Source organism: Meles meles, chromosome 5 (genome assembly GCF_922984935.1).
Source record: "Meles meles chromosome 5, mMelMel3.1 paternal haplotype, whole genome shotgun sequence".
Lineage (NCBI taxonomy): Eukaryota > Metazoa > Chordata > Mammalia > Carnivora > Mustelidae > Meles > Meles meles.
The window spans coordinates 43,884,374-43,908,962 of NC_060070.1; the positions used below are offsets into that span (position 1 = coordinate 43,884,374).

General features: G+C 38.2%; 1 protein-coding gene across 1 annotated transcript in view; it reads right to left on the reverse strand.

The window, feature by feature from the left end:
• CFAP206 (cilia and flagella associated protein 206) overlaps nucleotides 1-23,218 on the reverse strand; it is a 33,740-nt gene extending 10,522 nt beyond the window's left edge. Inside the window, exons 1-11 of the mRNA XM_046006381.1 lie at nucleotides 23,182-23,218; nucleotides 21,383-21,495; nucleotides 20,706-20,789; nucleotides 18,831-18,921; nucleotides 16,898-17,086; nucleotides 15,711-15,869; nucleotides 14,119-14,327; nucleotides 6,796-6,915; nucleotides 5,300-5,498; nucleotides 3,486-3,626; nucleotides 617-810 (exon numbers count right to left, since the gene is read on the reverse strand). Of these exons, the coding sequence (XP_045862337.1) occupies nucleotides 617-810; nucleotides 3,486-3,626; nucleotides 5,300-5,498; nucleotides 6,796-6,915; nucleotides 14,119-14,327; nucleotides 15,711-15,869; nucleotides 16,898-17,086; nucleotides 18,831-18,921; nucleotides 20,706-20,789; nucleotides 21,383-21,490 (1,494 nt within the window). The 5' untranslated portion in view covers nucleotides 21,491-21,495; nucleotides 23,182-23,218. The remainder of the gene's footprint in view (nucleotides 1-616; nucleotides 811-3,485; nucleotides 3,627-5,299; nucleotides 5,499-6,795; nucleotides 6,916-14,118; nucleotides 14,328-15,710; nucleotides 15,870-16,897; nucleotides 17,087-18,830; nucleotides 18,922-20,705; nucleotides 20,790-21,382; nucleotides 21,496-23,181) is intronic.
• Between the last annotated feature and the right edge of the window lie 1,371 nt (nucleotides 23,219-24,589).

Here is a 24,589-nt window from a genome sequence, read left to right on the forward strand (position 1 = left end):
AATAAACATGAAAAATTATTGATCATTTCACTTGATTATTTTAATGCAATTCCAGTTAAAATCTCAGGAAGATTTTGGGGGGGAACTCGGCAAATTTATTAAGAAAATTACATGGATATATAAAGATTTATGCCTGACTATCTAAGACAGTTTTGAAAAAGTAAAAGGGAAAGGAAAGAGCTTACCCTCTCAGGTAATAAGATATACGAGAGAGAAATAGTAAGGAAAGCAGCATGGTACAGAGTGCGGAGTGCAGAGACAGACACACAGACCTGTTCTCTTACAGCTCTAAGTTATCACCTGTGTTTTCTGTGCTAAGCTCCTTTAATTTTAGATAAGAAGATACTATAGTTCCAATTATTTATCTAAATGTAGTATTTCTCTTTCAGAGTTTTCCAGTCTAATTCATCAATTTGACTCCTTCACCTGTTTTCCTTATTCTCTTTGGATTTCATTAGTGTCCCTCTTCGGGGATGAATCTCTTTCTGACTGTGTTAGAGGCCCTCTTCAGAGCCTGTCTCTGCCTGGACTTAGGAACCATTCTACAACAAAGTCTAACTTTAAATTAATTGTACTTTTAAAAGTCATAAATTCTTAAAATACCAACTATGCTAACCTGAGAATATGGAATGAGGGTTTCGAACTGTTGATGAAGTTCCAGGAGCTGAATTAATTCTGCATTTTTTTTGGCCTTTTCTCTAATTAAATCAATATAGTTTTCAGGATTTTCTGCAAATAAGTATGCAGCATCTCTGGTATTGAAAGTGTAATACTTCTCTTTATATTTCAAAATCCCAATTGCTGGATTTCCTGAAAATTAAGAAAAGGAAATGAATTAGGCATAAAATAGTAAGTGATTCTATGTTTGTAATACATCCATGAAACCATCCCCATACACTGAATATTTAACATACAATTTACGCTTTTCATTTTGCTAAAATGGTACAACTTGCAATTTTAAATGATACACTTTATTAAATGATATTTTATGTGAAATTCATTTAAATTAATCTTAAACTATGGTTTATATAAAAATTTACTATCCAGATATAAGATGTTTGAAAATCTTTTATGAGAACCACTTAGACATCTGATGGTTTTTTCAAATCTCCTTTAACTAAACTACTACAAGCATTGTTTCAAAAGTAATTCTATAAAAACTATAAAAACAGGACATCTTTTTCAAAATACAGGTTTCTTCTTCTGTTTTTATTTAAGATTTTTTATTTTTAAGTAATCTCTACATCTAACGAGGGGCTTGAACTCACAACCCCAAGATCAGAAGTCCCATGCTCCACCAATCGAGCCAGCCAGGCGCCCCCAATACAAGTTTCTATGTTAAGAAGTATTTCCCACTGTGAACAGATACTACATAAAATAGGAATTATTAAATATCCACATAATTCATAAGAGATAATAATACTGTCTTACTTATTTTTTAACGTGTTCAACAAAATGTATTGGCCCTGTTCCTGGCACTAAGGATATAAAAGAAAACAAAGTTCCTGTTCTCAGTAAATCAACAAATACACCATAGGCCAGAGAGTACTGCAGATAAAAAAAAAAAAAAATTAAGAATCAAGTCAGCTAAACACATGGTAAAAGGAAGAAGGTGAGGTTGATATTTTAGATCGGGTGATCTAGGAAGGCTGAATAAAATGAAGGAGCAAGGCAGGTAGCTGTATGGGGCATAGAGTTTTCCAAGTTGAGGGAATAGCAAGGCAAAGGCTCTGAGGTGAAAATGTGTCTGGAATGTTCAAGAATAGCCAGAAGGCCAGTAGGGCTGGAATAGTGAGCAAGGGAGATTGGTTCGCAATGAAATCAGGGATGTCATGTGCAAAGGACCCCAACTGGTAAGCCACAGTGTCCCCTTGGGGTTTAAGCCACGTAGTCTGCAGTCCTGAACAGGAGGGATGTACTACAGAATTCCTCTGAGGTAGTGCAGATTGCTGCTGCCCAGAAAATAATGTAGTAAATATAAATAATGTAGTAAACAAAGTTATCAGGACTGCTTACTCAGAGAGGATTCTGACACTCACAAGCCCTTCTACTTTCCTAGTTCTCTGTTTTTATTAGAATCCTAGTTAGTAAGCTAGAAGTGTCCAAATAGACCTAGACTAGAAACCAGGCTCTCCTGAATCTTAGTCATAGATTTTCCAACCACATCATGCTGACTGTCGTGGCCCTACAGCCATGTTTCTCTGTGTTTTTGTCTCTCGTGACTCCCTTCCCTTCTTATCTGGGCTGGATGCATGGATGGAGGGGGAAGGAAAGGAAAAGAAAGGAAAGGGGGAAGGGGGAAGGGAAAGGGGAGGGAAGGGGAGAAACCATCTATATTTGTCCTGTTTTACTCCTTCATGGCTCTTGACTATTTCCTCCCCAGTATCAGTGATCCTCATGGGGCCTCCGAATACTATTCTCTCAGCTCCCTATGGTAAACCTTGTTATTACCATTACGAAAAATCTAATAACATAAAAAAATGAGCCAGTATGTGTGTTCTCTAGCCTATATATACACACAGTTCCAAGAAATCTTTCTAATAAAAAAGCAATAAACAACTATGAAATATAACAAAAGAAATAACAAAGAACAGAGAAAAGGAAGAGGTTAATGATGTAAGGTTAATTAGAAATAATTTTGTCGGGGATGGCTGGGTGGCTCAGTCGGTTAAGCACCTGCCTTCTGCTCAGGTCATGATCCTAGGGTCCTTGGACTGAGCCCTGCATCGGGCTCCCTCCTCAGCAGAGAGTCTGCTTCTCCCTCTGCTCCTCCCCCTGCTTGTGCTTTCTTTCACTCTCTCTCAAATAAATAAGTATATACATAAATACATAAATATGTACATAAATAATAAATAATTTTGTCAAACTCTTTTCACTATAGCTGACTTTTTATTTCCAATTCATAGAGCACTTTTTGGGTAATAATTTCTGGCTTACTCTTTGTTTTGAGGAAGCTCTCGTAATATATACATCACAGGGAGATTTTATTTGATAAAATACTTGCCATTTCCTTAGACAGATCTGACTTATGCAGAAATCCTGATTTATGTCAATGGACTGTAACCATAAAGTGACAGTGTATTATTTAATAAACATAACCAGCCAAATTAGTGTTGCTCTTTCAAGTAATTACTTTGGAAGATGATCTACTTTCGCAATGCCATGTGAATTTCTGGAATCCTTCATTGGACCTATGAGTCATCAGTCCTTTTATGATACTGTGGCATCCATATTTCATTATACACACATTCCATCACTTGTCATTTGTAGCTGCATTTCTTGGTTATGTCAGTCTACCAGATCATTCTGTGAGTACTTCAAAGATGAAGATGGTCTGGATCATCTTTGCAGTTCCCTTCTTAGTTCATCATCAGATCCCATAAAATTTTAAAAAATGAGTAAGTAAAAAAAAAAAGTGACAACGATAGCACTTTATTCAAAGAAAAAATGCGGAAGTGAAAGTAACATTATTCCCAACAATATACCTGGAAGGAGAAGACCATCTGTTGTAGCAAATGTATAAGGACAAAATCCGCGACACTGAATTAACAACTTATCAAAATTTGCTGTTGTTTCTGGGAAAAGCCATTCTTGTTTTCTGAAATCTACCAGATGTACTCTATCTTCTAAAATGAAAGAGGACAAGAACAACTTTAATCAAGGAGAAGAGTAAACAACCCAAGGAAATGAGCAGAAAAGACTAGCTGCTACGTGACTAAAATAGAGAGATCAACTTCATTCAAGACAGCAGAGTTCTTGTAATATATGAGGTGGCCAAATACTTTGAATGTGGTGCTCATATAATACTAGGACAATTGCTTCTTGAAACAACAGAGAATGTTCTGAGCAGAAAGATTCAAGGAAATATCTCTCAGTAACTTACTTTTGATATCAAGGTATCAATTTTTATTCTTTACATTTTACAAAATTCTTTCTAATGGTGGTTACTTACTTATTTACATGTGATAAACACATTGTCCAAATTTTTTTCTCCAAACAAAAACACGTACTTATAAAACTGATCTTCAAGGGTCTTAGTTTTTGCAATCCTACCACGCTTCTGGGCGGGGCTCTGTATCAAAACAGCGATACCACAGATGTCTTTGTGGCCACAACTAGAAGTAAGATAAACCTTCTTCTTTTTTCCTGATATGACTGAAATCCTCGAAACAGTGATGAGATGTGGCAAGTGTTAATTAAATTCTTTCAGAAGAATATTAGGTCTCTCAATTCACTGGGATCAGTAACGTGATAGTGTCCTATTGAACATAAAGTTGCAGCATATGGGGGAAACAACATATTAACTCCAAGATTGTTTTGCTAATGTGGTTGAGTTTAATACCTACTGTTGAAGTGACTTGAATTTTTCAATTTCACGTTGCATCTGTGTAGATATGTTATTTTAATAAAAGAAAAGGAGTAGAAAAAACTTGAACTGGAAAGATGCCTTTGAGTCTCTCTAATTCAGTTTACAGGATTTTTTTTTATTCTAATAGTTTAAGAATGGAAATAAGCACGTCATTTTTATTTTCCACTTTTACAAAATTTGAATTTGAAAAGGAAATTTAGGGAGTAAATTATCTAGTTTCATTTTCTGGGAAAATCTTTCTAGGCAACAACTCCCAGACTCGATTTTGGCATTTCTCATGAACTTCAAGTTGCCTGTAACTAAGACAGAAGACACCAAAAAAAGTAAAAAGCAGTTTGTTAATAAAGACAGCCTTTCCATAAGAATCAGTGCATCTCTTAAAGGGTCTAAAATAAGCTCAAATTTACAGGGATAAAATTCACTGATTTATAAGTTTCAGCCTGACTTTGAGGAAGATATATGGCAAATAGCACTCCAAAGAAATAGAGCTTTACTTGCAACAAATATGGCAAGGATTAATATCCTTTCCTACTATGAATCAATCAATAATAAAATCATTAAGACTAAAATAGAAACACATAGGCAAGGAACATCACTATCAACTAAAACAATGACAATAACATTAAGAATGCCTATTATGGGATAGTAAGGTACTCAGTTCATATGTTTTCTGTCTTCTGCATTTTCTATGATGAACATTAGTATTCTTTTAATCAAGAAAGATGCTTAATACCTTATCAGGAAGATAGAGCATGATAATTTTTTTTTTTTTTTTTTTAATAAACTGCACCCAACGTGAAGCTTGAACTCATGACCTTGAGATTCAGGGTCCCATGCTCATTGGACTGAGGTCACCAAGTGCCCAAACCATGAAAATTTTAAAACAAAAGAGTGACTTCATTCTAGAGACAATTCGAAGATTTCTATTACCCAGGTGTTCTTTCACTCTAGACACATCAGTTTTCACAGTCAGCCCCTCAAGAAGATTCTGCATGACTTTCTCAGGAAAGAGTAGCTCATGAGCACCCAGGAATGGTTCAAGGTGAGTTGTTAAATTACTGAGGACACTAATCAAAACAATTTCATCCTGGAAGCTAGTCCACAGGTTGGAAAGTGCAATGAAGATGGGCTGCAGAAGACAAAGCAATATTCAAAATGTAATTGTCTCATAAAATTATAAATCACTGTACTCATAACAAATTTGTGTTTATAAAGAAATTTATTCTTCCTGAAGACAAGTCAAAGTCTCCTGAGGTTAAACAATAAAATCTACATAACAATTGGACTCCTAAGTTATGAGAGAAAAAAATCTTGTATTTTATTTCAAAGCATTTTATCTTGGCAGTGTTCATCATAAAGTTAATTTACCAAAAAAAGCCAAATATTTATGGATGCTTGACCTCAAAGAGTCAAGAGGGAAATAGCTTTAAAAAAAAAAAAAGGCTAAATATGACTCATTACTCTTAGATTTCTCTGGCTCAATCATGATTCAAAAGAACCTGGAAAATCTAGAGATACATCTTAGGGCATATCTTGTGAGCTGCAAGTCAAAGATTTTAGGTCGGTGAGATACAGTTTTTCATTCGTATTAAAGGTCACTGACATACAAAACAAACATAAGAAAATTAATCAGGCCCTACTAATAAGTGAAACAACTTAGCCCTTGTTTCTCAGTTTTTAAAACCTAATATTAGAACTGGCTATAGAAAATTATCAGAGCCTCAAAATGCTCTATAAAATACTGCATCTCTATAAAATACTGTATATTACACCTCCTTAGGGCTACCGGATTTGCCCACAAAATGGTACAGATAATTAGAAAGTCAGTATACATATAGGCCTGGTAAACACAGTGATTATCCTCTGTCTCTTCATAAAGGTCACAAGTTACACCACCTCTTTGCTGAAGGCAATTTTGTTTTAAGATTTTATTTATTTACATGACAGAGATCACAAGTAGGCAGAGAGGCAGGCAGAGAGTGAGGGGGAAGGAGGCTCCCTGCTGAGCAGAGAGCCCACGTGGGGCTCCACCCCAGGACCCTGGGAACATGACCTGAGCTGAAGGCAGAGGCTTTAGACCACTGAGCCACCCAGGCGCCCCTGAAGGCAATTTGTAACCAGCCACTGTGAATATGTTTTCAACGCTGCATTACGGATCCATTCTGTTGCCACAGCCTTTACTGATACTATGGCTACTTTAATACATATCTGCATCTCTTTTAGTAGCAATTGCCTGCAAGGGGGATTCTCTCATCTGACTTACACTACTACTACAAAATAACCGTAAAGAATGGGGTCAATATGTATAAAACAAATATTCTATTTTTAGTAATTAAATCTAATTATAATTACTTCTGATTCACTTGTATAGGATCTAAAGACATACTCACCCTTAAGCAAGGTCAAAGTTGATGGCAAATACTTACAAAGACTTGTGATGTTGGGACAGCTGTCTTTGATTTTACAATCATTTTTAATTGTTCCAGTTGGGCTCCTAACTGCTTTATCATCAGTTCTACTTCTTGAGCACAAGTAATTATATCTGACTGCAAAGACAACATAATTTACATTAATGTTTTTATAATTTCACTATAAAAATCATGTGTTTTAAGCCCTACATGTCCTGAAGGTAAGCACAATGAGAGCAGAAATTCTCTTCTCCCTCGTACCCCGAAAGCAAGAACAGTAGGTGCATATGGATGGTGCTCCAGAGACATCTGTTGGATGGATGAATCTTTTGAAATACAACAGCTACAATTCTTCAAAAGGAAGCCTTTTTCTCCACGTATTCTCTGATATGCAGTATAATTGCGTTCCTGAGAAGCAGATCCTCTGACCCAGCTTTTGCTCAGCTGTTTTTTTCCCATTTCTCAATAACAAAATGAATAAAGTGTTCCTCTGAAAACTATTTTGATACTAGGATTTTTAAAAATTACATCTAAGAGTGCAGAAAATCTTAAAAATCACGTCACTGAAAGAAAAATAATGTATTTCTGATGTAACAATAGTAATCTGAAATTAAGGCGTTAAATGCTGACTCTGAAATACTTAGTAACACTTATTCTTACTGTGTGCTAAGCATCATATTGAATATTTAGAAGCATAAAAAAAAAGGGTGAGTATAAATAGGAAAACCAAGATATTGAAGGGTGAATAAATTGCCCAAGGACACAGTTGAATAAGGGGTGGAATCATCGTTCCGTCCCAGACCGTCGGAAGCCAGAGGCCAGCTCTTACCCCTTATTTTGTCCTGCCTGAGACATGACCAGAAATGGCAGTGGTATGCGCTTATCAGTACAGTGCAAAAGAGTGACAATTACTCAAAGAGGAAAAAAATGCATTTGAGTCTTCAGACACTTGTAGTCAAACCACATGCTTTACTAGACTATTTTTAAATGACAAGTAATTACTTCATAAAATTATCAAATATTATTGTATTTCAACTAACAAATTTTTTATTCACCAATGTAACATGCATCCTGTTTTAATTTTACCCAAACTATTCTTTAAGCATCCCCCTTCCCCTTGCTTCAGGCTCCATGTAATTCTGTCTATCCCATCTAATAAGTTTCTCATCTACCCCATTGAGTTTTTCCCTTTCTTTGTTAGTTTTGTTTTAGAAATCAAATATGAAAATGGCGCCCTTAAAGTCTCTTTAGATCTGTGCAACAGCAACAAGAAACAGAAATAAATCTGCATAAGCTCTTCAAAGTAAAATTACATTCAACACATAACTTCTTTAAGCCTATAACTGAAAGTACTTCCTCCCTGGAGCTATGTTTTCTTTCTTTATTATTTTTTTTAAAGATTTTATTTATTTATTTGACAGACAGAGATCACAAGTAGCAGAGAGGCAGGCAGAGAAAGAGGGGGAAGCACACTCCCTGCTGAGCAGAGAGCCCGATGCAGGGTCCAATCCCAGGACCCTGAGACCATGACCTGAGCCAAAGGCAGAGGCTAAACCCACTGAGCCACCCAGGTGCCCCTGAAGCTATGTTTTCAGGTACTCAGAGAGGAAGCACAAGGAAGTTTTTTTGTTTTTGTTTTTGTTTTTTACTTTTCCTGATAATGACCTAAAACAATCATTCTGTTTACATTTATCAAGAACTCATTCACTGGGAGAAGATATTTGCAAACAACATATCAGATAAAGTTAGTATCCAAAATCTATAAAGAACTTATCAAACTCAACACCTAAAGAACAAATAATCCAATCAAGAAATGGGCAGAGGACATGAACAGACATTTCTGCAAAGAAGACATCCAAATGGCCAAAAGACACATGAAAAAGCGCTCCACATCACGTGGCATCTGGGAAATACAAATCAAAACCACAATGAGATACCACCTCATACCAGTCATAATGGCTAAAATTAACAAGTTAGGGAATGACAGATGCTGGCGAGGATGCAGAGAAAGGGGAACCCTCCTACACTGTTGGTGGGAATGCAAGCTGGTGCAACCACTCTGGAAAACAGCATGAAGGTTCCTCAAAATGTTGAAAATAGAGCTACCCTACGACCCAGCAATCACACTACTGGGTATTTACCCCAAAGATACAAATGAAGTGATCCAAAGGGACATCTGTACTCCAATATTTATAGCAGCAATGTCCACAACAGCCAAACTATGGAAGGAACCTAGTTGTCCATCAACAGATGAATGGATAAAGAAGATGTGGTATATATATATATATATATATACACACACACACACACACAATGGAAGACTATGCAGCCATCAAAAGAAATGAAATCTTGACATTTGAGATGATATGGATGGAACTAGAGGGTATTATGCTTAGCGAAGTAAGTCAATCAGAGAAAGACAATTATCATATGATTTCCCTGATATGAGGAAAATGAGAGGCAACGGGGGGGGCTTGGTGGGTAGGAAAGGAATAAATAAAACAAGATGGGATCGGGAGGAGACAATCCATAAGAGACTCTTAATCTCACAAAACAAACTGAGGGTTGCCGGGGGGAGGCGGGTAGGGAGAGGGTGGTTGGGTTATGGACATTGGGGAAGGTATGTGCTATGGTGAGTTTTTTGTTGTGACGTGTGTAAACCTGGTGATTCACAGACCTGTACCCATGGGGCTAATAATACATTATATGTTAATAAAAAATTTAAAAATTAAAAAAAAAGAACTCAGTCACAATGAGGTATTGAAATATATATATATAAATATATATATATATTATATATATATAAATATATATATATATATAAATGAAATACACACATGTAATGGAATGTTATTCACCCACAAAAAAGAAGGAAACACTGCCACTTGTGACAACATGGATAGACCTTGAGAGTATTATGCTTAGTGAAATAGGTCAGAGGAAGATAAATATCGAATGATCTTTCGTATATGTGAGATCTAAAAAACTAAAAATAAGAAAAAAATCCAATCTCATAAATATAGAAAACAGACTGGTAGTTGCCATAGGCAAGAGGAGGGGGTGGGGTGAAATGGGTGAGAGGGGTGAAAAGCTACAAACTTCCAGTTATAAGATAAACAGGTCCTGGGATATAACGTAATAGAATAGTGACTACAGTTAATAATTCTGCATCGTATATTTGAAAATTGCTAAAAGAGTAAATCTTAAGAGTTCTTATCACACACAGAAAATTTTGTAACTGTGTGGTGAAGAATGTTTTTGCAATATATGCATATACTTAATCAGTACGTTGTACAACTGAAACCAATATGTTGTGTCAATGATATCTCAATAAAAAAAGCCAGTTTCACTTAAGAATATCTTTGATGAGCACTGGGTGTTGTGCAAAAAGAATGAATACTGTTACGCTGATAAAATTAATAAAAAGGGAAAAAAAAAAGTTTCTAAACAATAAAAAAAAAAAAAGAATATCTTTGATGATGCAGTAAAAGTATTAATTTTATTAAATCTTGATCCTAAGTACAAGCTTTTTAATAATCAGTGCGATGAGATGAAAGTACATATAAAAGACTTCTGCTGCAGATTAAAATGCATAGTTCTCTTGAGGGACTGAATTTTGAGCCAAACCAGCATTTTTTCCCCCAGCAGAACATCATTTTTACTTCAAAGAGCAAATGATCGACAAACTCTGACTTTTGACCCTTAAAAATTTGGCAGATATTTTCTTGAAAGAAAATGAAATGAGTCTGTCACTTCAGGGAAACAACAGCTTTTGTTGCCAAAGATAAAATTCGTATTTTGAAAAACTTATATCTGCCACCATGAAATTGACAACATCCTAACACATATTGCTAATGAGATAGTTTGTAAAAAATAATAATAACAATAATAAGAATGAAATTAGTCCTCTACGAATGCCATCACTTAAAAAAAACTTTTTCATAAAAAATTCTTTTTTCATAATGTGGTAAAGAAAAATGCTTGAGGAAAAAAAGCATGTGATGCCACCATGGTCCTTCCCCGTTCCCTTTTAATTGATAAATTTCTGATACTTTGTTCCACGGACAATTTCAACAAGTCTAAAACAAGTACCCATTCCACCTGATTTTTTTTTTTACTTGTATTATCAAAAGAAAACCAAGAAAGTCTGGAGTTGTCTATTCTGTGAATAAGCCCTGCAGACAAAGCTTAGGAAGAAGTCTACAAAAGTCTTAACTTAGAGGTTTTAAGAAATGTTATGTGACAAATACAGCATTTACTTGCACCATCACAATAAGCAGCTTTTTCTGTGTTTGGTGACTGCTTTGCACTTTAAAAGCCCACAGAGGATGGAATTCTGTTCTCTCAGCTAAGTCAACAAGACTGAGCCCCCCTCCCTCTTCTCTTTCACAATATCTGAATTTGTTTACTGCAGCAAAGTCCTAACTGAAAGAAAATAACTAACTACCCTACACAGGCCATAATTAAATTTTTATAAAAAATGTTTACATAAGCTGCATGTAGTATTGGCAAAAGAAAATTTTTAAATCAAAGCCAACCCTTCAAAAAGCTATATTAATATACTTGTTCAAATAATGTGACTTTAAAAAAAGGAATATTCACAGACATGAAACATTCTCAGCTCAACATAAACTGACATATTTTATTTTATTTATTTATTTTTTTTATTCATTTATTTGACAGAGAGAGAGAGAGATCACAAGTAGGCAGAGAGGCAGGCAGAGAGAGAGGAGGAAGCAGGCTCCCTGCAGAGCAGAGAGCCCGATGCGGGGCTCGATCCCAGGACCCTGAGATCATGACCTGAGCCGAAGGCAGCGGCTTAATCCACTGAGCCACCCAGGCGCCCCCATAAACTGACATATTTTATAACCTAGAGATGATACTGATTAAACCAACATCCATCCTGTAACTGTAACCTTAACTGTAACTAAGGTGGATTGACGGGAGAAGATTGAATATTTTTTTAAAAAACACAGAAGAAACACTGATTAAGCCAAAAAGAGTCAGACAATGAAGAGAACTCATTCTGACTCTGAAAGATGTTAGCAAGAAATAGTCATGAAGAGTGGAGAGATCAGAAACAACTTTCTCAACAGTATAGGCAGCAAAGGGCTTAGAAATGAGACATTGTCTAGAAAAATAAGAGCTCTCCAGTTCGTACTCCTACAGAGATAAAATCAGAGCTGCTCTGCTAAAGCCCTCACGACGATGCTGGTGGCATTAATAACCATTATCAGCATCAGCATGATCAACAATTTATTGAGCCCTTAACCACGTGCCAGAAACTGGTCTACCTTACTTAGATAGTGTCAACTATCAATAACCCCATTTTACAGATGTGGAAACCAAGACACAGAGAAGTTATGCGATTTCATCAAGGACACAGATTTAGTAAACAGCAAAGTCAGGATGAGGACCCATGCATTCTGGTTGCAGAGCCCACACTTGTCACTTATACCCTCTTCTCACTGCCCCTCTAGCTGAGAATGAAAACTCCAATGAGACTTTCAGACTGGAAGTTAGCTGAATATGCCCCATGATTGAAAGCTCTGAGACGATATGATATAACATCCTTATGTTATAAGTGACGGTCTCCAAAGGTTCCTTTTTCTGATATCCCTTCCCAACACAGACGACAAAGTAAATGTGAGACTCGTACTCCTGTGGATCTGCATGCACTTCAAGATAAACTGAGTATAAAATCCTTGGGCGCCTGGGTGGCTCAGTCGGTTAAGCATTTGCCCTCGGCTTAGGTCCTGATCCCAGGGTCCTGAGATTGAGCCCCGCATCAGGCTGCCCACTCAGCAGGGAGCCTACATCCCAGCTTGTTCTCTCTCACTATCTCTGTCACTATCTGTCTCTTTCTCTCTCTCAAATAAATGAGTAAGATCTTAAAAAAAAAACTGACGATAAATTCCTCTTAGTATCTGACTAGTTATACACGGCTGATGGCCACAACTCAGTGGTAGAGGAACATTTGCCCAAAAGAATGATTTGGTTTAGAACAACTGACCTAGGGGTCCTCATTTTTGAAGGCAACTAGACAGCTGTGAGGACCACCTCCTAGTTTGTTGCCATGAAGTCATGTCACCTGGATTTTTATCTTTCTATTCTTTACAGTGAAGGGAAGGAAGCAGATCAAGTGCATCCAGAAGCAGAAACAAGTCATAAAGATACAAGTTAAAAACACATCCTGCTCTATCCTTCAAGACATTAGTATTCACTCATATAAAACCAGTCTACTGACCCTGAGTCTCACAGTGACTGGAAGGTAGAGGTTGTGTAAAGGTAAACAGTGACCAGTGGGATGAATGTGTTAATTAACTTGATGGGAGAAGTTGCTTTCACAAGGTAGACATACATCAAATCATCACATTGTACACTTTGAATATCTTACAGTGTGTCAATTACACCTCAATAAACTAAAAACAAACAAACGAAACACCAAAGAACAAAAAAAAAGTTCTGATAGGAACAGAGCTTGCTGTCAAGAGGTAGTTAACAGGGGCACCTGGGTGGCTCAGTGGGGTAAAGCCTCTGCCTTCGGCTCAGGTCAGGTCCCAGAGTCCTGGGATTGAGCCCCGCATCAGGCTCTCTGCTCAGTGGGGAGCCTGCTTCCTCCTCTCTCTCTCTGCCTACTGTGATCTCTGTCAAATAAATAAATAAATAAAATCTTAAAAAAAAAAAAAAAAGAGGTAGTTAACAGACTGTGTCCCCTAGAACCCTAGGGTGGAATGGGTTGTTCCTTGATGAAAAGGTCCTTCTACCCTTTCATCTAGATACCTGTTTTGTATTTTTGGGATTCTGTGCAAGTTTCCATCTGAAAGAAAGTGCTTTGCCACTTTTTAAAAAAGTTTAAAAATCATCACTTTACCAAATTCTCCAACTATTTGGGGATACTGTTTGGCTTACTCCTTAGATCTAATAATATCAGCAATAAAAATCTTTTCAACCAACTTTTACAACAACAAATAATATATAAAAATTATTTGGGTGCCAACTATCAGCCCCAAAATACTTTAGACACTTGCTCTGTATGAAAACGATGCAGTATTACTTAGACACATACACACAACTGCTTAACCCCAACATGCGAGCAGTCATTCCACTGGGCACCGAAGAAAATCAACAACTAGAAATCAATTCCTACCAGCATGTTCCATTAAAATAAAAATCCAACTTCCCCATTTCTAATTCTGTTCCTGGCCCTACAGAAGCATTATAAAGCAGTTACGAAGGCTGCCTCCTTTAGCAATGACCTGATTCTGCCTTTCGTGTAAGTCTGTAACCTGTAAAGTGGTTGCCATGCATGGAAAAGGCCAAATCCTGACACTCACTCACCAGAATGATCTGAAGGAAGATCTCATACTGCCGCACATTGTACAGTGCTTCTTTTAACATGGACGGCTGGAGCTCCAAGCTCAGGAGGGGGTTGCTGGCCGCCTTCTCGAGGATGGCCGTGTAGCGGTATGCCTGGTCCTGGGCAGTCTGAAGCTGGCAGTCGATGTGCTGCGTGGTGGCTGGGATTGCTTCTCGCAGAATGGCCGGCACTGGTTTTGAAAGGAAATCAAGGGATGTGAAAGAATCTACAAAAAGAAGCCTAAAAAGTGATCATTACTTGAGCATTACATTGAGTTCGTCTTTTTTTTTTCCCTCAACCAAATGAATAATAAATAACAAGACATGTATTTCATGTGTTTCTTCCCACACCATGAAGGAAAGAATTGTGGCGGGGGGAGGGGAGGACACCTGTCTGAACAAAAGCTATCGTCAGAATGATAACCAAAAGTTAGCAGGATCAGCTTTGGCCACTAAAATACAGAAGAATATAAAGAACAGATAGGCTTTGGTATTATCTGCTACTGGCCTTGGGTCTGTAGAAAAGACGTATTTTGTGATCAGAATACTGAAAAATAACAGAATAGTCTAGCAAGATAGGGAACTTTATAGAGAATGGGAACTTGACTTTCTAGAACTGGTTTAAAAATAGAAAAACTGACCCTATTATACTAGATAAGTGATCTAGTAATAGACGTTAACGCCTTATCAGTGGGCCTTCGTAAGGAAGTCCCTTCTCCTGAGCCCCTGATCAAATACTTCATAAGTGCTTTCAGACTCATAGATGATGAATGCATTAAGTATAGAACAGCACAGTAAATGCTCCTGGATTTGCAGATTTGCAAATATCTCCTCTTGAACCTTTCCATTCCATTAGCTGCATCAACCACTCTTCTCTTCTCAGGGTGATTTTTATTTTTAAAGATTTTATTTATTTATTTGATCACAAGTAGGCGGAGAGGCAGGCAGAGAGAGAGAGGAGGAATCAGGTTCCCTGAGCCACCCAGGCGCCCCTGATTTTTATTTTTAGATCACTGAGTTTTAGTCCCTTTTGGTTATTTGACTTCGAATAAAGAACACAGAGCCCAACGAACTGGAACGGCTGGCCTTCAGGCAGGCCCCTCATTCCTTCCACTGATTCACTCTCCCACACTACCTTCCTGGTGCTATAATTCTGCAAGCCTTGCCCCACAGAATTAAAAATTACTATCCATTATGAACAGTAACTGGACCTAAGGTAGAGTCAAAACTGCGTATCTGAGGGGCACCTGGGCCACTCAGTCGGTTAAGCGTCCAACTCTTGACCTCAGCTCAGGTCATGATCTCCGGGTCATGAGGTTGAATCCCACGTTGGGCTCTGTGCTGAATGTGGAGCCTGCTTAGGATTCGCTCCCTCTCCCTCTCCCTCTGCCCCTCCCCCTGCTCAAATGCACTCTCTCTCCCTCTCTAAAAAAAAATTGTTTTAATTTAATTTAGAGACCCTGCATACCTTAAATCTAAGAATGCCAGTGAAATACTGTGCATTATTTTCCTCACTGTGCAAGTTAGATTTTAAACCTACATAACCTGCATACTTAACCTAATGATATACTTACAGTCATCAATGCCTTCTCCTCCCTTTCCACAGTCTCGGTTAAACAAGCGAATCCCTGTAACAATCATGGTGAATTCTTTCAGCTGGCGTTCTTTGTCTTTCTTAGAAAGTGTTAGAAACGTCCCAAGCTCAGCCTGAGGAAAAATACTCTGCAGGGCAGCTGAAACAAACCACAAAAAGGACAACAAAATGGTAGAATAAAGATACTAGAACTTAAATCACAGGTTGCTTTCAGCAGAAAGTTTAGAGGGGTGTCTTTATAGAGCTACTTACCTGATTCTTAAATTGTTGATACCTCGTTACAGAATACATAGCAAAATTTATCACATATCAAAGCTGGGCTACTGAAAATAACGCCACGGCCTTGAGTCTCTTTTCAGTAATTAAGCACCCATCAGTAATGTTTTGACAATGGGCATTAAAACAAGTTTTCTAATTAGGATTCTGAGAAGAAAAATCGCTATTTTACAATAATTGTGGAGGAAAGCCATTAAAAGGCTAGAAATCTTGCCTATTCCTTACTTTAAATTAATAAAGTGGGCAAATACTTCCTGAGAATGCAACAGTGTCCCTTTCCGTCATCTGTTTTAGGTGACAGATACGGCTCCTTTCATCAATATGAAATCTCCCTTTCCAGGGGTCCCCATTCCCCAGCTGGCCTGGCACTCTTAAAGATACGTATGTATGTATGTATGTATGTATTTGACAGAGAAAATGAGAGATCACAAGTAGGCCGAGAGGCAGGGGGGGAGAGGGGGGCGCAGGGGAGACAGGCTCCCTGGTGAGCAGAGAACCTGAGTGGGGCTTGATCCCTGGACCCTGAGATCTTGAGATCATGACCTGAGCTGAAGGCAGAGGTTTAACCCACTGAGCCATCCAGGCGCCCCTGGCCTGGTACTCTTAATCACATTGTCAGTGTTTCTCTCATAAGGAGTGATGGGTCCCTGGATATGTGCAGCTCTAAGAAAATTAACAACACACATCTTCCAGAGCTGCTGCTTGGGTTTTAGAGCTAATACATAGTGGAAAAGGAGTCTAATTCTAACCTCTTACTTGTGCTGACTTTTTTTTTTTTCCCAGATAAAAAGGGAACCTCGGTCTTCAATACTTTGAATTTAACATCTCTTATAAGATACAATGTTCACACCTTTTTTACATGTGGAATGGAAATTATCTAGGATTTTTTACCTGTTGCCTCTCTGACAACCTTAATATCGGTAGGAGATCCCAGCCCGGAGCGCAGTAACACATAGCTGACAATCTTTCGGTAGAGGCTTTCCAATTCTTCTCTGGCACATGCTCTGTTATCTGTAATTTCTCTCATGACAGAGCCTAACCTAGACTCCAAGACTCGGTGGTGTTCTTCAAGAAATTCCTCTAAAATTGGCAAAAGACAATGTTCCATATATTTGATTTACAATCCTCATGTAAGAAAGTAGGACCAGAGAAAAAAACGTCTTGGGTATGGCAATTCTATGACACAAAGACAAGTATTTTCTTTTCTTTCTTTCTTTTTTTTTAAAAAAAAAGATTTTATTTATTTATTTATTTAACAGACAGAGATTACAAGTAGGCAGAGAGGCAGGCAGAGAGAGAGGGGGAAGCAAGCTGCCGAGCAGAGAGCCCAATGTGGGGCTCGATCCCAGGTCTCTGGGATCATGACCTGAGCTGAAGGGCAGAGGCTTTAACCCACTGAGCCACCCAGGTGCCCCAAAGGCAAGTATTTTCTTAAGGTGTACTAATCAAAATAAAAAATACAAAGTGGCCAGCAAGGAACATCAAGGCAACAATCTAGTAGGAAAGATTGATTGCAGCCCTTTAAACAGCATACTTTGTCAAAGCACCTAAGACTTTCAACATAGGAACCAAACAGTTATATCTAAAAAGGCTGAAAAAAAAAAAAAATAAATAATTAAAAAAATAAAAAAATAAAAAGGCTGAAACCTCCTAATGAAGCAGAAAGTATAGAGAGCAATTTATAATATATGTATTACAAACACATACGGTAAAAATATACATAGTATACAGATATTTACACATAACGTTCCATGTAAGCACAGGTGGTTTGCTATATGCAAGCACACACAGTAGAAATACACATGTATGTAGTGTAAATCTTCCTGTTCAATTATGGCTATTTTTATTTTAGTTCTAGGTAAGTTTCCTTTGAATAGCATTACTGGTGATATGACGTGGCATCAAGAACTATTTCCCTCTCCCCTCTGCCTGTGATATGACGAGGTCTGGCCGTAGGTGTGGCAGGAGCCACAATCCACCAGCAGTACAATTCTTGTAGCTAATTCAGTAAGACACCCCATTTTACCATTTCAAGGGCAATAATTCACGTACCAACCATGCATTGTTCACACCTATACTCTTACAACAAAAGCAGCTGAGAACTTGATACAAATTTTAAAAATCTAAATTACAATTTCATCAATTCCATGATTATTTACCACTTTAACATCTCATTAGTATTAAGCAAAAAAGCAAGACATGGAACGTATGTATGGAGCATAACTGGAAGTTCAGTACATGGAGGGATAAAAGGACAACAAAAATCACCAAATGGTTAGTAATGACTGCTTTACAGTGGGGCCAAGGCTGTCTAGGCCATAGAGGAATTTATTTCCCTTTTCCTCTTGTTGCCAGTGTGTCTTTGATGTATGTGATAAACTATTTACCTAAGGAAATATCTGCAATTTTCCATCATTCTTTTCATTCTGGTATAGTTGTCTAATTTAGGTAAGCATTATAAAATAATAATATAACTCAAAACCAAAAAAATATCAAGTTAGAAACGTTTTACTTCAATCGGCTGGTTGTTTTAATTCTTAATTATTTTGTATTATTAGTGACATAACATTTAAAACATAATAGACTTGGAAACATAACTATCATAGGCATAGTAATTAGAATTTACTTTGAACACTCACAAAAAACATTGATGTTTTCTCATTTAGCATTTCCACCTTTACTGTATTCTTCAAAGTTGGAAAAAAATTTCAAAAGATAGATTAAAAAATAAAATTGTTCATTGTTAACGAAGTAAAGCCTTTATTCCCTGAAATACAATAGGAATCTTTCAAAAAGGGTATCAAAATGTGTAGATATACATTACCTCGACTTGTATAATTCATATCAAAGTAGACCTGCATCTTAATGGTGTCCAGGGATGGATTTTTACTATCCAACAGCCGAGACACACAAAGCTAGAAGAGAATACCCATGAATGTTTCTAGTTATATTTTCTGAAATACTCAGAAGTATTTTTAAAAGTTATTTTTCAAAAAAAAATTAAAAGAAAATCAAAGCCATGGTTTCTGTTATTTATCCACCAATAATCCCTTTTATTATTATTTTCTCTTTAAGGACTTCATGTTCATAGTTTACCCAACAGACAACATTGACTGAGTAATATGTTACTTCCCTGTGATCAGTAAGATCACCAGACGCAGGCGGCTAACAGCCTAGCGAGAGACAGGAAACTTGCCGTCTTGGTTAGTCTAGGCCACCTGAATGTGGGTAAGTACTCCATGAAGCTTACGCTCCTGTCTAGAGCTCACCTAGAGCTCCTCACTACGATTTGAGACCTGAACAACACTTCTTTGCTGACTCGGAGGGATACTTGCATTTTATGAAAAGCTGTTCTGCTCACAAAATTTTTCTAGCTCTCCCTTCTATTTCAAACAGTCGTCCTCTGGTCTTGTTTTCTCCCACAGAGCAGGCTCATTCTACTTCTCTGCTGTGTCCCTTCAGATTAGATGAACAACCTGAATTTTTCTTTTCTATCCTCTCCTACCCTCCCTTTCCCATCTCACCCCTTAGGCTTTGCATCTACAGTTCAAAGCACCTCCCTGAGCACTAACCCAGCATTTCCAGGAGTGGGGGATGAAACACAAGAGTGAGGCCTGGGCACTGCACCTTTATGGAGCCCGTGCACAAGGACTGTTTTAAACACAGACTTTACAAATAAAAAATTAGTTCGTCCACATGATTTTTTAAAAAAAAGATTTTATTTATTTGAGAGAGAGAGATTGAGCGACAGAGCAGGAGCAGGGTGGAGGGGCGAGGGAGAAGCAGTCTCCCCGTTAAGCCTCTGACTTCCAGCTCAGGTCATGATCTCAGGGTCCTGGGATCAAGTCCTGTGTTGGGCACTAGTCCCTCTCCACTCTTCTCCCTGCTCATGCTCTCTCTCGAATAAATAAATGAAATCTTCGGGGAAAAAAAAAAGGGAAAAAACTAATGTCATCTAAAATTCCTGCCTTTTTTGGGTCTTAAAACTGGTTTTCAGATACAAATCCTTGATTTTTTACTGAATTATTTGCTGTGGCTTCAGTGTTTCCTTTAGAATTGAAAAACACAAATGACATTGAATCAGTAATTATCCGAATCTTAATTTAGTGCTATGTAATTTTATAGTATATGACGAGTCAGTTAATGTTCTCACTGTAACATTAGATTAATAACACGATGTCTTGAAACTACGGGGGCAGACACTGCTCCCTGCCAGTCAGTATCCATACCCATCCTTCCTTAAGAACAGCCCCAATCTGGACTGGGGAAAAGATTTGTTCAGCTGAAAAAAGAAAAAGAAATCAACGTCCCAGGCCTGCTTGCAGTATCATTCTGATCCATAAACGTAAGGAGATGAGAAAACTTCTGAGAAAGCTATTACTTTCTGAATATAAAGTGACAGACCCAAATGCCACACACATTTTGCCCTATGTTCTTACCCCTCATACCTATGGAGAGGTAGAGTAGCTACCTTGTAACCATGAGAGGAGAGCCTTCTGCACAAAGGTGACCCAGGAAGCCAAGAAAAACAACTTATGCATCTCTAGGCTTTATGAGAAACAATAAATCTCACATTTGCCTGCACCACTGGTTCGTAGGGTTTTCTATCATGAGGCTGAAGGCAATATTGGCTCATACAGATATTGTATTCAGAATTGCAAATAAATAATTTAAAATTTGAGAATTGTTGTATAATCACCTTAACAAGTTTCTGTACATCACTTTTCACGAGGGGTCTATCCATGTTAAAGCCATTACTTGGGTCTAAGACAACAGCTTTCACCTAAGAATAGGAAAGAACCTATTAAATAATTTTATTTCACATAATTATGAAACTAGTTTGTCTCCATTTTTTAAACTGTCTCCTGATTACTCATGGGTCGACTATTCAAATGATTTTCTTATTATCCAATTCATCAGCACCTTCATTAGAGGTTGAAGGAGGCAATAAACATCAAATTTGATTATGGTGTTCAAAAAATTATATGGAGAAATAAATTGAAAGCAGTGACTAGATTTTAAATTGGGAAACTACTTGAATATTTTATCATATTTTTATTATGTACTGTTAAACCAAAAGCAAGAATAGAGAGACCAAGACAGTGAGGAATTTTCACAACAGTGAACAAAAAAATACATGTTACAACAACATTATCGATACTTCTAAAACAAATCAAGGTCTTCTAAATCAGTCTCTTTAAATCTAGAATGACAATCTTCATAGAAAAAATATTTTTCACTAATTTGTCCAACCATCTTAATATGTTTTCAACTGAATTACATTTGGGAAAGCTTCACAAAATTTTAAGAGGGAAATGGGCATCACTTAAACCTATTTTTAAATAAAGCAATAGTTCAAAAAATATTCATTCTTACCACAAAAGCAGCCAGAGTTTCAGAAACAATCTCTCCATGGCCTGCACATTCTTGTCCTATTTCTCGAATGATATTCTTTATAACACTTTCTGCCTGAGTGGGAGGCATCCTGGCTAAATAAAACAATATTTTTTTTAAATTGTATTTATATGTGATTTTTTCCTTTTTAGATTTCTCATTATATTTGTAAAGAGTCATACTATTAATAACTAATTAGTATTTAGTAGCATTTAGAAAAATTAAAAAACTGTTCTATATTTATTAAAATGAAGGAGTTTGTTGATGACAGAAAGAGCAATCAGGACTTCACATCAGGACTGAAGTATTTCCTATTTTGTGAAAATGACCTAAGTAGAGCCATTTTTAAAACAGAGCTGGGCATTGTCCTCTTTTCTAAATCTTTGAACTAACCTAAACTGCCAACATTCCAAGAAATCAGCAAGAGCAAGATAATCCTGTTTGAAAAGCATGATAAATTGGAACTTTTTGATTAGCGACTACTTTACCTGACCAATAACTGAAATACAAATCTAGCCCTGCTTGTCAGCACCAATGAGCTCTTCTTAAAAACAACTTAAACTTTTTTCTTCCATAAAACCCCTAAGTCCACCTCCTTGAATTGGCTCATTATTTGGGTTTCTACTTAAATCTTACATTCCCAACTGCAGTCCTTTTATGGCAAATAACCACTTTGCCTCTTGAAGTGGTTTCTGGTTTTTAGGTTAACATTTTAAATGATAGTGGTCACCAAAAGCATATTTATATCAAGAATTTTTTTTTAAATGTAATAACTAAACCGTATTGGGGAGGTAGATTTAATGGGACTCTTGGAATATGGGACTCTTGGAAAAGAATTCTTGCTGAGATCATTGAAATTCTCATTCTTGCACAACCAACCAAGTTGGAGTCTGAATTTCTAACTAAAAACACACAAAAAATATAATAATAATTAAGCATATTATGTGAAATATAAAAAATTTGAAAGATGAACTCGTAGTTACTAAATCCATTTACTACAAATCAGTAAAGGGCGGTAAGTCTTAATGATACTGAGTTTCCCCATCTTTCTAAGCATCAGTAACTGAGCACAGGAAGTCCCTGCACGTCGAGAATAACAAAGGCAATCCGGGTATACAGAGCGAACTCTCAGCATGATTAGCGTTCAGATAAGGTAGCACCTGGCGTTTTGCCCAATAGAACCAGACTGCCTGGGATTCATGGTGACCTGATAATTTTCTAGCTGAGGCCCTGGGTATTTTGTTCCCCTCTCTGTGAGCCGGTTTCCTCTGAAAAGCTGAATATGACTACTTCCCTCTCCTCTCTGAGTTGTTCCCAGACCTAAGTGAGTTCTACATACCTAGTGGTTAAAACAGTGAGTGGCAAAAAGTAAGCGCTTAAAACGGCAGCTTGCCACAAGTACTCAGCGTTAGCCGCGCGGGTGCGCGTCCGTGTGTGCGCGTTCGCGAGCGCGGCCGGGCACCGCGCAGGGGGTGATTACTGACTCCCGCGGGGGACCTGACCCACCCCACTTCTCCCCCTCTCCGGATTTCTGGCCTTTGCGGTGCGAGCGGCGCCCAGCAGCGAGTTGGAGGTCCGATCTGCGGACCTGGGCGCCCCTGGGCGGAAACGACCTCTGTTTCCGCCCAGTGTGGGCGCCGAGAAAGGAATTCTGACCGACGGTTAAGTCTCAGCGGAGGTTGCACGGGGTCTCCAGCCACGGGCGCTCTGCCTTCTCCCCACGCTTCCTCCTCTGGCGGTACACCTCGGGCTGAAGGGCGCAGAGCTCCGAGTGGGCTCACCTTGGCTTGGAGAGCTACAGCCCAGATTCTTTCTCTCTGCCCGACTTTGCGCTGCTTTGGGGCAGGCGGTCTGTTCTCCGCGTGGGCGCAGTAACCATGGAGATAGGACGCCGGGGACGGAATGGGTGGGGCCGGCATGGGCGGGACCAACATGGGGAGGCGTGGCTGGGCCCAAACTCTAGAGGATGGGCAAGAATTTTTTAAAAAACAGAAACAAACAAAGAAATGGAAGGTCCCAAACCCCAGGTAGAGAAGGACAGGTTCACTACCGGTTAGTGGTTAAGGGTGTCAAACGCAAGATTTCTTAATGATATTTACTTGTGAGAAAATTAATAAAGAGGAGCCTCACTAAAAGCAGATTTGGGAGGCTGGAAAGGGAGCCCGGAATGGAAGGGGGAGCCCCTACCACTCCACATTAAATTATAGGAAATTGTCAATTTCACACCCCAACAAAAGAATCCTCAAAAGAAAAGAATCATCAATTACAGGCCTGAACAGGGAAATACATATACAGTAATCTATAAGTAACTGACTACCCCTGCAACTCCACCAATGAGAAACCTTCATCCCCATGAACTCTTCCTTTTCTCCAATGGACTTTTATTGAAAACAACCCCTTCCAACTTTCTCTTTTCTCAACAAAGTAACGTTCCTTTCCTTTGTGGATTTGCCTATGGTTTTGTGTAACTCTCTTGTTCCAAATTGCAGTTGTCTGTTATTCCTAAAAAAAAATTTTTTTTTTTTTTTTTTTTTTTTGCTAGTAAACCAACTGGCAGCTTTATTTTTAAGGTTAACACTTGCTAATGTGGGAACCTAGATAGTCTTTAAAAGGGAACCAGGGGGGAGGCACGAGTCAGTTTGGAGAGGATGGGAAAATCTAGAGGTTGTATTGTTGAATGGAGTTTATATAAAAGTATCTTGTTTTAAAAAACAAAAGCAAGGGGCACCTGGGTGGCTCAGTTGGCTAAGTGTCTGCCTTCGGCTGTGGTCCTGGGATGGATATGTATTGGAGTCCCTGCTCCTCCCCCGCGCTTCTCCCTCTTCCTGTGCTTGCTGCTCCTCATGCCTGTGCTGTCCAGAGGGCGACTCTCTCTCAAATAAATAAATAAAATCTTTAAAAAAGTAAACTGTATTTTAAAAAAAAAAAGCGGGGCGCCTGGGTGACTCAGTGGGTTAAGCCTCTGCCTTCGGCTCAGGTCATGGTCCCAGAGTCCTGGGATGGAGCCCTGCATCTGGCTCTCTGCTCAGCGGGGAGCCTGCTTCCTCCTCTCTCTCTGCCTGCCTCTCTGCCTACTTGAAATCTCTGTCTGTCAAATAAATAAATAAAATCTTTAAAAAAAAAAAAAAGCAAAAAGGATCACTGTTTAATTTCATCTCCCGTTCCAAGAAGTCTGTAACAAGATGGTGT